Below are 14,545 nucleotides of genomic sequence, written 5' to 3' on the forward strand. Positions count from 1 at the left end.
ATGCTCAATGCTGATGGGATTCTTCCTCTCGCCCAAAATAATCTCCATAGAGGGCATAAATTCAAATTAAGAAACGATGGTTGTAGGATAGATGTGCGGAAGTTTGCCTTTAGCCAGCTGGTTGTTGATTGCTGGAACAAACTTCCATCTGTCATTGTTGAAGTTGATAGCTTAAATAGATTCAAGACAAAACTTGACAAACATTTGGAGTGAGGGGATAGGTGAAATAAGAGTCTTTTTTTTTTTTTTTTGGCTGATGCTATATAAGCTTGCTTTCTTGCATCATGTGTCCTTGCTAATGCTAATATTGATGATGGTATATCAGGCTTAATGTCCAAGTTTGCAGACGATATGAAGGTTGGCAGGGTTGTTAATGACACTAATGACAGTATGCTGCTGCAACACGATCTAGGAAAGTTGAGCAGATGGACTGAGAGGTGGCAACTGAAGTTTAACATTTACAAATGTAAAGTACTGCATATGGGAAGCAGTAACCCCAGAGTAACATATCAACTGTGTGGTACTACACTGACAGAGTTAAAGAGTAAAAAGGACCTGGGATTAATTGTGCAGGCAGATATGAAGTTTTCTGAGCAGTGCAGACGGTCTGTAAGATGTCTTATCAATGATATACAGGAATTTTAGTAGCAGGGATAAGAGGTGATTATCCCCTTGTATAAGGCAATGGTCAGACCACACCTTTCGTACTGTATACAGGTCTGGAGGCCTCATTTTAAGGATGTACAGCTGTTGGAACCAGTACAGAGAAAGGCAACAAGATTTGTGAATGGAATAAAGGGTTGCTGTTATAAATAAAGATTTAACTTTTGCAAATTACAATGTCTGGAAACTAGGCACTTGCGATGTGATCTGAATGAGATGTGTAAAGCCTTGAATGGTTTGAACATGCTGAATTACAGAGTCTGAACATACTAACTTTTAGTATCACAAATTCCAGATAAATAGTAATCCAGCAATTATATATATATATATATTTATATTTATTTTTTTTTTTGCACATACATCTCACATATCCAGCGTATTAGCCACATGTAGCACATTCCTTCATATTGTGTTAGCATTAGTAGAAGCATATGATGCAAGACAGCAAGCTTATGCAGCATCAGCCAAAAAAAAAAAAAAAAAACCACTTCCATTTCACCCTTCCGTTCGTTCGAAATACCTGTCCAGCTGAGCCTTAAATTTATTGAGGCTATCAACTTCCACAAAAAGGGATGGAAGTTTGTTCCACCAACCAACTACCCGCTGGCTAGAGGCAAACTTCCGCACATCTATTCAAATCTGTCTTTCCTCAATTTGAATTTATGCCCTCTCAGATGATTATTCTGAGCAAGAGGAAGAATCCCATTAGCATTGAGCATGCTCAAACCATTCAAGGCTTTATACACCTCTATCAGATCATCTTGCTGGTGCCTAGTCTCCAGACACTAATTTTCAAAACTTAAGCCTTTCTTCGTAAGAGCAAACCTTTGTTCCATTCACTGATCTTGTTGCACTTCTCTGTACTCTTTCCAGCAGCTCTAAATCCTTCTTGAAATGAGGTCTCCAGACCTGTATACAGTACTCAAGGTGTGGCCTGATCATTGCCTTATACAAGGGAATAATCACCTCCTTATCCCTGCTAGAAAAATTCCTGTATATCATTGACAAGACACCATGAGCTACTCTTGCAGCCTGTCTGTACTCCTCTGAGAACTTCATATCTGCCTGCACAATTACCCCCAGAGCCTTTTCATTCTTTACCTCTGTCAGTGTAGTACTACAGAGTTGATACGTTGCTCTGTAGTTACTGTTTCCCATATATAGTGCTTTACATTTGTCAATTTTAAACTTCATTTGCCACCTCTCAGCCCATCTGCTCGACCTTTCCAGATCCTTTTGCAGCAGCATAGCGTTAGCAGTGTCCTTAACAACCCTGCCAACCGTCGTATCGTCTGCAAACTTGGACATCAAGCTTGATATACCATCATCAGTATCATTTATAAATACAGAAAACAATAATGGACCCAACAGTGAACCCTAAGGGACTCCACTAATAACATTAGTCCACGATGAGCAGTGTCCATTGATTACCACTCTCTGTCTTCTCCCCCTCCACCACCCCTTTATCCATAGCAGCAATTAATGGAGGCACTGGTTAAAGAAGCACTGCAGGATCATCTAGACAAGACTTAAGTTATAGCTCAGACACAGCATGGTTTTGTTAAGGGGAAGTCTCGCCTGACCAATTTGATTGGATACTATGATGCAGTCACAAAAGAACTGGATGCAGAGAATAACTTTGATATATATTTGGATCTTAGAAAGGCTTTTGATACTGTTGCACATGGACGACTGCTGCACAAATTGGAGCAGTGTGGCATTGGAGGCAAATTGCTGCTATGGATAAAGGGGTGGTTGAGGGGGAGAAGACAGAGAATGGTAATCAAAGGACACTGCTCATCGTGGACTAATGTTATTAGTGGAGTCCCTCAGGGTTCAATATTGGGTCCATTATTGTTTTCTGTATTTATAAATGATATTGATGATGGCATATCAAGCTTAATGTCCAAGTTTGCAGACGATACGAAGGTTGGCAGGGTTGTCAAGGACACTACTGACACTATGCTACTGCAACAGGATCTGGAAAGGTTGAGCAGATGGGCTGAGAGGTGGCAAATGAAGTTTAACATTGACAAATGTAAAGTACTACATATGGGAAGCAGCAACCCCAGAGCAACGTATCAACTGTGTGGTACTATACTGACAGTGGTAGAGAATGAAAGTGACCTGGGGGTGGTTGTGCAGGCAGATATGAAGTTTTCTGAGCAGTGTAGACAGGCTGCAAGAGTAGCTCATGGTGTATTGTCGATGATATATAGGAATTTTTCTAGCACGGATAAGGAGGTGATTATTCCCTTGTATAAGGCAGTGGTCAGGCCACACCTAGAATACTGTATACAGGTCTGGAGGCCTCATTTCAAGAAGGATGTAGAGATGCTGGAACGAGTACAGAAAAGGGCAACAAGATTGGTGAATGGAATAAAGATGTGCTCTTACGAAGAAAGACTTAAGTTTTGCAAATTACAGAGTCTGGAGACTAGGCACCAGCGAGGCGATCTGATAGAGGTGTATAAAGCCTTGAATGGTTTGAGCAAGCTCAATGCTGATGGGATTCTTCCTCGTGCTCAGAATAATCACCTGAGAGGGCATAAATTCAAATTGAGGAAAGACAGATGTAGAATAGACGTGAGGAAATTTGCCTTTAGCCAACGGGTGGTTGGTTGATGGAACAGACTTCCATCCCTTGTCGTGGAAGTTGATAGCCTAAGTAAGTTTAAGGTTCAGCTGGACAGGTATTTCAAACGAACAGAGGGGTGAAGTGGAAGTGGTTATTTTTTATTTATTTATTTTTTTTTTTTTTTGGCTGATGCTGCATAAGCTTGCTTTCTTGCATCAAATGCTTCTACTAATGCTAAAGCTTGTTATTAGTGTTATGTAATAACAGTGTTGGATTTTTCTATTTCATTAGTAAATATAAAATAATTAAACTTCGATTATAGATGTTGGGCAAAAGTTTAGTTTATGGTATCCCATGGCTGTTGCCACCCACTGGTTTTTGTTTGAATCCCTCCTGAAGTCATGTAAAAAGCTAATTTTTTTTCACTAAAAAAAAATGAAAGTTGATTAAAAACATGACCCCTCTCATAATTGTTTTTTTTTTTTTCCCCTTCTAATTATAACTATTTTTCCCAGTTCAGGTCTTTCCTGCAACCTTCTGTTCATCACATAGTGTAACACGAGGGATACTGTAAACTAAATTTCAGCCAAATATTGATCAACAGAAATTAAATGCTGTTTTTAAAAATGCACACTTATTTGTAAGGCTTGGACTTACAAATTTCTTGTAGCTTGGACTTTCAAATTTCTTGTAGCTTGGACTCACTGCCCATGAGAGCCCATGTGCCTTTGTAGCCTCCTTTCTGTTTTGGCCAAAAAAAAAAAAAAAAAAAGGTTGGATGCTGCTGACATGGGTTATCAATATAGCATATATTGATAACCCATGATAGCTGAAACACTAAATTATACTTGTTACTACATGCTGATTGGAGGAAAAATGGGCAGTATGGTTGATTTGTAGAAGAAATGTTCTTAGATTTCTGCTTATGAAGTAGTTGCTTTATTGAGGAGTGGAGCTTTTTTTTGTTATCAATTTACTAAATATATAAATCATGAATTATTCTTGTGTTATTTTTATTAATTCAGCTGAAATATGAGGTATGTATAATATTCCATTTTTTACTATATCCTGTAATTTATTATTACAGAAGGAGATGAATAAGTGCATTACAAAAATTGACTTCTTACTAGATTTGAGGGTGCATGTTATTTGTTTATTTTATCAAGCCATCTGTGAAATAGGCTATACAGTGTGGCAAAAAAGTAATGAGATATTAAAAAAAAAAGAAAAATCTCATGTGAGTATCACTCCTGAATAGGGTGCTAGAGAAACATAGAAGTATGACCTTCGCATTCCCACTAACTCAAACCAGTGAGTCTTAAGTTGCATGTTTTTTTTCTTTTTAAATCACGTCTAAACGTCATCAGAAACAAAAGAATGGAACAGTGGTCGGCACCAAGGTTTGTTGGAAACAATGTTCAAATAGTTTATTGGGATGGGGCCTCTCTCCCAAGCACAAACATTTTAATTCTTTTTAATAAGGGCAGAGAGGATGTAGCAGATGATCGTCAAAGTGGGTGACTAAAAACAACCTGCAGCCCCAAATTGGCGGACGAAGTGCAGTTTACTAGCAGGTGACCTCTGATTAGCACCAGCAATGCTAGGAAGCAAGTTAAATGTGAATAATGAATCAATGAGGTCCATTATTACTGTAAATATTGGGATAAAAAAGAAAATTTGCATAAAGTTTGTTCCACACTGTTTGCATGATGAGAAAAAACTCAGTCGTTTGGATATTTTCAGAGATTTTTCTCAGAAGATAGTGAACCTGGTTTCCTAAACAGCATTATTACTAGGAATGTGAGTTGGTGCTTAGCATGATACTAGGACGAAAAGATAAAGTACAGAATGGCAATCACAAAGCTACTAAAACCAAAAATATTTGTTTCCAGAAATCAAAAACCATGCTGATTATATTCTTCTTTTATAAAGGGATAGTTCATAAGGAATTCATTCCAGAAGGAAGGACTGTTAACCAACATTACTACTTAGAGTTATTGAAACATTTGTTGGTAAGGATTTGGACATGTGGCTAGATTTGGAACAGTCTGGTTGGTGGCTGTTGCACTGGTCATTCACTCTCTTTACTCTTTTTAATTGAAATTGAGATGGAAAAGATAACAATTTGATAGTGCTAATAATTCAGAACAATGTGACTTCAGAACTAAACACCATCACAGCAGACATTTTTCAGGCCTTTCCAAAGCTAGTACGAATGCCATAACAAGTGTTAAGTTTCTTGGGGACTATCATTAATTGGTAACAAAATAACTAGTTATTTACTTTTCATTCTATTAAGCAAAATTCGATTAATTTATGAAATAAAAATAAAATGTCTGAAATGTAAAACAGCATCCTGAAAATTACAAACTGCAAAGATCTATATGTAATGCTAATAACTTTCCATTTTCTTCTAAGCATTTTATCCATACAGAGTTTTTCATTTGCCAAAAATAATATTACCGGATTTTTCAAGCTGATTTAATGCATATGGGTTATTATATTAATGGAACTTTTAATGTTATATGTAGTATAAAAACATGTCACGTTATTGCTCCTGTTATGTAATCATATGACAGTTGTATTTCAGCAGTCTTTCATTATGCATATTTTGCATCACTTTTTCAGGTCTGGTCATGTTCATAGAAATGGCAGTCAAAACAGTGGGTGTGAGATTGTACCAAATAACTTGAACAAGATGTTTTTCTTTTCACGGTCTTTTAGTTCAGGTAAGTATGATGCAGAGAAACTTGTGTCAAATAAGCAAATGGAACTTTGCATTTCTTAGTTATTGAGGAATGTGTTATCTCTCTCTATTCCAATTTACAAACTCTCTCGAGTTTGTAAATTGGAAATGATTTTCATTTGATAACAGGAAAGAATGTTACTGTAACCTAAAAGACCCTCTGGGTAGATGGGCGTCTTTTAGCTCTGTCAACAGAAATGAATTAAAAAATTTAGTTCATTTTAATTGACAGATCACTACACTATCATTCAATGCTGTATTTAACAAGATTACCTTGTCTTTGATCTTTTAGTACTTTTAATCAAAAATACAGTGCAGTATTTTTGATTAAAAGTATGTAGAAACATCACTAACCATTATGTAAACTGTGTACTACTAGGTAACTCAACATATGATTTCTAATACAAAGTTCAAAGTATTTTATTATTTTTTTTTGGCGGGCTCCAGGGTTTCCCCTATTCGCCGCTGAAAGTAATCTATACATTGTGCACAATTTATAATGATTAATTATACATGAAAAGTACAATGATTAATTATACATGAAAAGACTATTTACAGTGATGGTACATAAAAGGCTATATACAATGATGGTACATAAAAAGACTATATACAATGATGGTACATAAAAAGACTATATACAGTGATGATACAGTGAAATACTGGGCTTCGGAGTCCAGCAGACTGATCAATACATCAGGTAAGTGTAATCCAAAGAAACAGTTTAGCATTTTACTGAACCTCAGGAGCAAGAATTCTTTTTCTCCGTTTAAACAATTTCTCTGCATAGGTGGAGAAGGCAGTGTAATATTCAGAACAGTTAACTAATCTCGGCAGTTCGGAGCAGTCAAATACATTTGTGAGAAGTTGAAAGTCTAGTCTTAAATCGTCGTACAGAGGACAATGAAAGACGAGATGCTCAACAGTTTCTTGAGCACCGCAACTACAGAGAGGAGTGTTACTTAATCCTAGTGAGAACAATTTAAAGTTAAGACTTCCATGACCGGTATATAAAAACGTAACGTATAAACCAGGATTGAACCAGTCCATTTTCTTGTCGTAATCAACAACCTCGGGAAAAAATTTAAAGGTCTCCCTACCCAAAGTAGAGGTAGACCAGGTATTTTGCCATGCTCTACAACATTCATTTCTCATTCTTTTAATGTCTACATTTTCTTGCAAGTCAGTATTATATGTTATGCCTTTTACAATCGCAGGAATATTTTTTCTTCTACAATATAAAAGATAATGTAACATTACTTCATATCGGATTGGCAGTCGATGACTGAGGACCTGGAGAGCAGCTGTAGAGACAGTTCGACAACCTCTACTTACAGCGAGAAGGAAGAATCTTTGTGCTTGAGTAAGATATTTTTGAACAAGGGAATTACCGATTCTGTATCCCCAGGCCCCAGCCGCATAACACACAATTGGTATAAATATACAAGAGTAGTATAATTTAATGGAAGATTTCTTTACACCAAAAGTACTCCTGGTAATCTTAATAATTTTATAGGTCATAGCTTTTATTTTCTGAAGTACGTATTTTCCGTGGTAATTGAAATTAAGACGGTCATCAAAATAAATTCCTAAGTATTTATGCTGCCGAGTGCTCCTAATCATTTCTCCATTCAACTTAATAACAGGTGGTCTATTCACATCAAGAGAGCCTTTTAGCAACATTTGTTTTGTTTTATTAATAGAAATTTGAAGTTTATGTGTTTGACACCAGATATCCAAGTCTTCTAGAACTTCATTTGCTCTGCACTCTAGCTCCCGGCGGGAATTACCAAAAATCAGAATAGCAAGGTCGTCTGCATAAGCTATCTGAAGGATGTTGTCTCGATCAACCGAGAGCCACCCATCAAGGACCATGTTCCAGCACACAGGGCCAAGAATAGAGCCCTGAGGGCAGCCCCTAGAAACAGATCTGGAGACTGAATCCTGAGGAAACTGTGATGCTGCGAGAATCAAAGTAATTCGAAAGGAGACGGTAAATAGGAGCAGAGACCCCGGCCTCTCTGGACCTCGCCAGGACACTCGGCCACCAAACAGTGTCGAATGCCCCTTGGAAATCAACAAAGAGACCGAGGACATATTTAGAATTGGAATTTTGAAAAGAACTCAAAACCTGACGAATAGCATCAACAGAAGACCTTCCACGTGTAAAGCCAAATTGAAGTGGGGAACTTAGGTTTCTGTCTAAATAGTAATTTAGAAGACGAGAAACAATTAATTTTTCCAAGACTTTGCCAAGGATGGATAGCAGTGCAATGGGCCTGTAAGAGGCCGGATCATTGGAGGGTTTGTAAAAGGACTTAAGCAGAAGTTTAAGTCTAGCCTGTTTCCAAGCCAGTGGGAATAATCCTGAAGACAGACAAGCATTCAAAAGATTTAATATAATTAATGGGCAATTTTTCCAAAATCTTTTAAGTAGAGAAACCTCAAGGAGATCTTGTCCAGGACATTTACCATCCCTTAAAGTTGAGATAGCAGATTCCACCTAGTATCCGTAAAAGGAGCTTCGGTTCGGGGGCCCTTGGTAAGATAAATGATCTAATCTCATTGTAGTTTGGATGGTGTTTTCACAGGAGGCAGTGTCCTCATGGAGCAAGCCGTCCAAGATAGCATTTATGGACAAACTCCAGTCCAGGGTTTCATTACCATTTACAATAATAGAAGAAACAATATCGCCAGGATGAACCTTGTTAGTAACAAGTTTGTAGGGTAATCCCCATGGATCTTCATTTATGTTACGCTGAACAAACCTTGCCCAGGCAAGTTTCTTCTCTTGGAAAATGGTATTGAAATAACTCCTTCTATTGGATTTATACAACTCACCAAGTCTGTCAATCTCATCTCTGGGCCTGTTAGCTCTCTTTGCCCTCTGAAAATTACGACGAGCATTTTGTAAGTTTCTTCTGAGAATTGTGAGATTTCGGGTCCACCATGAAACACTATTCATTTTTCGTTTTTTTCTTTTTTAGAGTGGACTCACAGACAGTGATTAGAATCTCTTGAACCCTAGAAACCTGCATATCAGCAGGAAGCGAGCCAAGTTGGACGATTATTTCTTCTGAAGTAAGCTCATGCACCTTTACATCAAAGATATTCCAATCAATGTGTTTTGTCTTAAAACGCAGGAAATCAAAACAGCACCTGATAACCCTAGGATTGTTGCTTAAACTGATCATAAAACTGATGACATTGTGGTCGCTCGAGCACCACGAAGTATGGCTAAGCCAGTTGGAAATGCCATAACCAAGAGTAGAGTTTGAAAGGGTTATGTCAATATAAGATTGACCCAGGGAAGAAACAAAAGTAGGCGGATGGCCTGGGGTATTCCACAGAGTGAGGTTATTGGACTGAATAAGCTCCTCCAAAAGCTCACCTTTAGAGTCTGTAGTGGGGCTATTCCAAAGCTGGGAGTGAGCATTAGCATCCATCATAAAAATGACGGGAAAACCAGATAAACGGATCAAAACGTTTTCCATGTAATTTAGAAATAGCTCTATGGCCTGCCCAGCCTGACTACATTGAGCATACAGAGAAACCACATAAATTTTTCCAAAACAGCCTTCCAAGCATGCGCATGCGGCATGTGTGGTGCAAAGACTAGAAATTTTTGTTACAGTAATGAGGGGGTCAGCAACCACCAGGGCGGCCCAAACCCTGGTGGCGTTACCACGGTCACCGACCGTAACAGGGTTTGAAGAGATAATGCGACAGCTGAGAGGGAAGCCCTTGACCACACCCTTATAAGAATACAGTTCTTGTAACCCTAAAAGTTGAAATTTGTGTTGGACCATTAACTTAGAAAGATCACTTAGAACCGATAAAGACCGTTGACAATTTAACTGTAAAGTATATACACAAAACTTTCCAGAGTTAGGTAAAGTCGGTCCGAATTTTTGTTACCTCTTGGGCTTTCACAAATTCAGGACACTTAACGTCCTTAAAGGAATGGTCCGCATTCCTCTTCTTAAGCCGACAATTTGGGCAAACAACAGGTTCCTCCATTTTAGGACAGTCTTGAATTTGATGACCCAGGTCACAGCAATGTCCACAGGTAAACTCGGACTGGTGGCAGTTTTTAGCTGAGTGTCCGTAGCCAAGACATTTAAAACAGCGTGATGCTGTGAAAAAATCCTTCATACCATGGACGGACCATCCGACAAAAACCTTGAAATTTGAAGCCAAGAATGCTTTCCTAATTTTATTTGGGACCTCAAGAACCCAATGTTGATTGTTTTTGTTCCGAGACCTGATTTTAAAACGAACCTTAACAGACTCGAAATCTTCCTGGGAAATCCCATGATCCACAAAGTTTTTATTGAATAAGTCCTCCAGAAAATCAGAATCATTGACATCTTTAGGTATGTCATATATTATGACAGTGGGATTTAATTTTTTAGGGGAATCCACAGAGAATTTTAACTCCTTGAACTTAGGGCAGGATTTAAGTTTATTTAGATCCTTGCTGTTGTCAGTTTCGATTAGAACTCCCTTTTCTCTTATTTTTCTTATTGATTTAATCTTTAATTTTTTAAATTCAGGTTTAAGACTTTTAGAAATTTCAGCTTTAACTTCCTCACTAGTTTTACAATTACTATCTGCATTTGCTTTAACTATGAGTACGTGCTTTGTTTGAACATCCGGTAAGTTAACAATACTCTGTAATTGTTTGCCAGCGCCTAAGGCAACCACACCTGCATAGGTGGGAGCCGGAACGGTTGGCAAGACATTTTGTTGTTTCCTCTGAATTTTGAGATCATTTAATTTTGTTCTCAACTTTTCATTTTCTAAAGTTAGATCTATCACTAACCTTTCCATATTGTTCCAATTTTTGGACATCTCAACAAACATAAGAGGTGTCACAGTAGAGCCCTCTATAAAAACATCAAGCATATTTGCTTTTAATCCAAAGAGATAGTCAAGAATAGCTGCACTACCAGTTTGTTCACAATCTTGAGAGTCATTAAACGTATGAGTAGTATTTAAAGGTCCTTTTATAGAGGGAAATTTGTCTTCCAGTGTTTTTTCCATTATAGCTAGAGGTTCCTTGAAACTGGTGTCTGGAACTTCAGAGAACGTCAATTCACAAGACAACTCGGCTATTGAAGCACTACAATCCGACATTTTGGACGACAGAAATTTGTATGGGAGAGGATCATCAAAGCTTTCTGGGAACACAAAGCCGCCTTTTCCATTAGGCACTGTGCAAGGGCTTCGTGACTGACGCTGTGCTTCACCCTATGGCGAGACGTCACTTTAAGAGACTTCACCTGAGGGGGGGGGGAATTATCGCTCCTCTCTGACCTTGACTGGAGCTGCAATCCAGTAGGCAGAAATCCGAACTGCTGAAAAACGATGATCTTCCACTGCAGAACGTGCCTGGTTCGATTAAACTTACACACAATTTGAAAGCGTTATAATAAACGGATCCGGGAGGTACTCACCTTGGGAGAGGTGGAACCATTTGGCCGTTGCACTGTAACATGTGAAACCTTTTAACATTCACTTTTACTATAAAAATCGAGTGACAATCAGGAGCACTTAACACAACCGCTTCACCGTGTCCGTGCCACCTAGCGACCTCTGATTTCTAATACAGTAAACCCCCGCTATTTGCGGTATCTGTATTCGCGGTCGCTGATTTAATATAAAATGAAACCCAAAAAAATGTTAATTTTAAAGCGCCGTGAACATTTTCCGCCATAAAAAAAACATGGGCATGGCAAAAATTATCTTCACCGGTCAAAACAGCTCTTCGGTGGGTGGGGGGAGAGGGGTCACAAAATCGCGAGCGTGGATGTTTCTCGCTAATTCTTGTTCAATATGTGTTATGCTCTTGGAAGGTTTCGTCGTTTGCTTTTAATTTACATGCTTATAAATTGAATAAATTTATCAATTTATATGCTACAAAAGTGATAAATCTACCGTTTCCGGGTGCGTGTTAATGGCAGAAAGTGACTTTATTGAGGACAAGTTCTTTCTAACTCGTACAAAAATATGGCTACGAATAACAAGGGAAATGTGAAAAGATCAAAGAAGGTGATGACATTAGCGAATAAAATTGAGTTATTAGATAAAATTTCTAATGGTGAAAGTGTCTCCTCAGTGGAAAACATTATAAAATCACTGAGTCAACGATACGATCAATCAAGAAATCGGAAGAAAAAATCCGACGTAGTGTCCGTGAAAACGCGCTAATTGCTTCAAAAATTTGCTCTATAACTCGTAATGTTAAATTAGAAAAAATGGAAAAGGCTTTAAATCTGTGGATAGAAGACCGAACTCAAAATAAAATTCCGTTAAGTTCACTCATCATTCGTGAAAAGGCAAAACTCCTTTATCAACACTTTAGCGAAACTGGTGACAGCACTGGCGGGATAAGTTTTTTTGCTAGCAAAGGCGCTGGTTTGAAAGATTTGTTTGAAATTTCTAATAAATATTACACTTAATATTAAATTGTTTTTTATTTTCATTTTGATGCCATATGCTTGCATTTCACTATGTACTGCCTATGTACATAGTCATATTATGAAGGTACATATAATACATACATAGACAAAATTTTAGACTAGTTTTTCTTATATATTTCATACTTTGGAACGGAATCCCTTTATTACTATGGGAGCCATAACTCAGTATTCGTGTTTTCGGTATTCGCGGCATTTCTCAGGGACATAACCCTCGCTATTCGCGGGGGTTTACTGTACAGTATAATAATAATTTTAATGTAATAATTTCCATGTAAATGTTTTCGTAAATTGCTTGGTTTAGTGTTGATTTTTTATTGAATGTCTTCATTAGCATTAGCATTAGAAGAGGCATTTGATGCAAAAAAGCAAGCTTATGCAGCATCAGCCAAAAAAAAAAAAAATTAATAAATAAATAAAAAATAACCACTTCCACTTCACCCCTCTGTTCGAAATACCTGTCCAACTGAGCCTTAAACTTATTTAGACTATCAACTTCCACGACAAGGGATGGAAGTCTATTCCACCAACCAACCACCCGCCCGCTGGCTAAAGGCAAATTTCCTCACGTCTATCCTACATCTGTCTTTCCTCAATTTGAATTTATGTCCTCTCAGGTGATTATTCTGAGCAAGAGGAAGAATCCCATCAGCATTGAGCATGCTCAAACCATTCAAGGCTTTATACACCTCTATCAGATCACCTCGCCGGTGCCTAGTCTCCAGACACTGTAATTTGCAAAACTTAAGCCTTTCTTCGTAAGAGAACCCCTTTGTTCCATTCACTAATCTTGTTGCCCTTCTCTGTACTCGTTCCAGCATCTCTATATCCTTCTTGAAATGAGGAGTCCAGACCTGTATACAGTACTCTAGGTGCGGTCTGACTATTGCCTTATACAAGGGAATAATCACCTCCTTATCACTGCTAGAAAAATTCCTATATATCATCGACAATACACCATGTGTATTGTTGATGATATGTAGGAATTGCACCCGTCTGCACTGCTCAGAAAACTTCATATCTGCCTGCACAACCACCCCCCAGGTCCCTTTCATTCTCTACCACTGTCAGTGTAGTACCACAGAGTTGATACGTTGCTCTGGGGTTGCCGTTTCTCATATGTAGTACTTTACATTTGTCAATGTTAAACTTCATTTGCCACCTCTCAGCTCATCTGCTCAACCTTTCTAGATCCTGTTGCAGTAGCATAGTGTCAGTAGTGTCCTTGACAACCCTGCCAACCTTCGTATCGTCTGCAAACTTGGACATTAAGCTTGATATACCATCATCAATATCATTTATAAATACAGAAAACAATAATGGACCCAATATTGAACTGCATCATAGTATCCAATCAAATTGGTCAGGCAAGACTTCCCCTTAACAAAACCATGCTGTGTCTGAGCTATAACTGAAGTCTTGTCTAGATGATCCTGCAGTGCTTCTTTAACCAGTGCCTCCATTAATTTTCCAGGAACAGAAGTTACACTAACAGGTCTATAATTACTTGTGTCGCCCTTTGATCCTCCTTTGTGAATTGGGATCACATTTGCACAACTCCGGTCCATGGGCACTTCCCCTGAGTCCAAGGAAGCTCTCATAATTATGGCTAAGGGTTTGCTTACTTCCTTTGCTGCCTCCTTTAATATAACTGGATAGATCCCATCCACCCCAGGTTCCTTTCTTGTATTTATCTTCAACAATTTCTCCTCCACTTTACTCTCAGTTATTACAAGATTTTCTGCCAACCGGGCTAGCTGGGTGGGTAAAGTGCCTGCCTGACAACCCAAAGGTCGCGGGTTCAAATCCTGCCTCGGGCTTGGATCACAGTACTGCAAAAACTTTGGGAGGTGCATTATGGCCACAGAAGCCGATGCGCCAACAGAAGCCGATTCTGAGCAAGAGGAAGAATCCCATCAGCATTGAGCCATGCTCAAGCCATTTAAGGCTTTATACACCTCGCATTTGCCTAGACTCCAGAAACTATAATTTGCAAAACTTAAGCCTTTCTTCGTAGTAGCAACCCTTTGTTCCATTCACTAATCTTGTTGCCCTTCTCTGCACTCGCTCCAGTGCTCT

General features: G+C 38.4%; 1 protein-coding gene across 2 annotated transcripts in view; it reads left to right on the forward strand.

The window, feature by feature from the left end:
* Positions 1-14,545, forward strand: part of muc (dihydrolipoamide S-acetyltransferase muc) — a 210,016-nt gene that overhangs the window by 4,992 nt on the left and 190,479 nt on the right. For both annotated transcript variants that reach the window (XR_016547649.1, XM_090385408.1), the window contains exon 2: positions 5,870-5,970. Coding sequence is in view for 1 of the 2 variants with exons in the window: in XM_090385408.1 (XP_090241534.1) it covers positions 5,870-5,970 (101 nt within the window). In the remaining variant the exon portion in view is untranslated. The remainder of the gene's footprint in view (positions 1-5,869; positions 5,971-14,545) is intronic.

This window comes from Mastigoproctus giganteus, chromosome 11 (assembly GCF_048544385.1).
Source record: "Mastigoproctus giganteus isolate SK-2022 chromosome 11, ASM4854438v1, whole genome shotgun sequence".
In the NCBI taxonomy this organism is placed as follows: Eukaryota; Metazoa; Arthropoda; class Arachnida; order Uropygi; family Thelyphonidae; genus Mastigoproctus; species Mastigoproctus giganteus.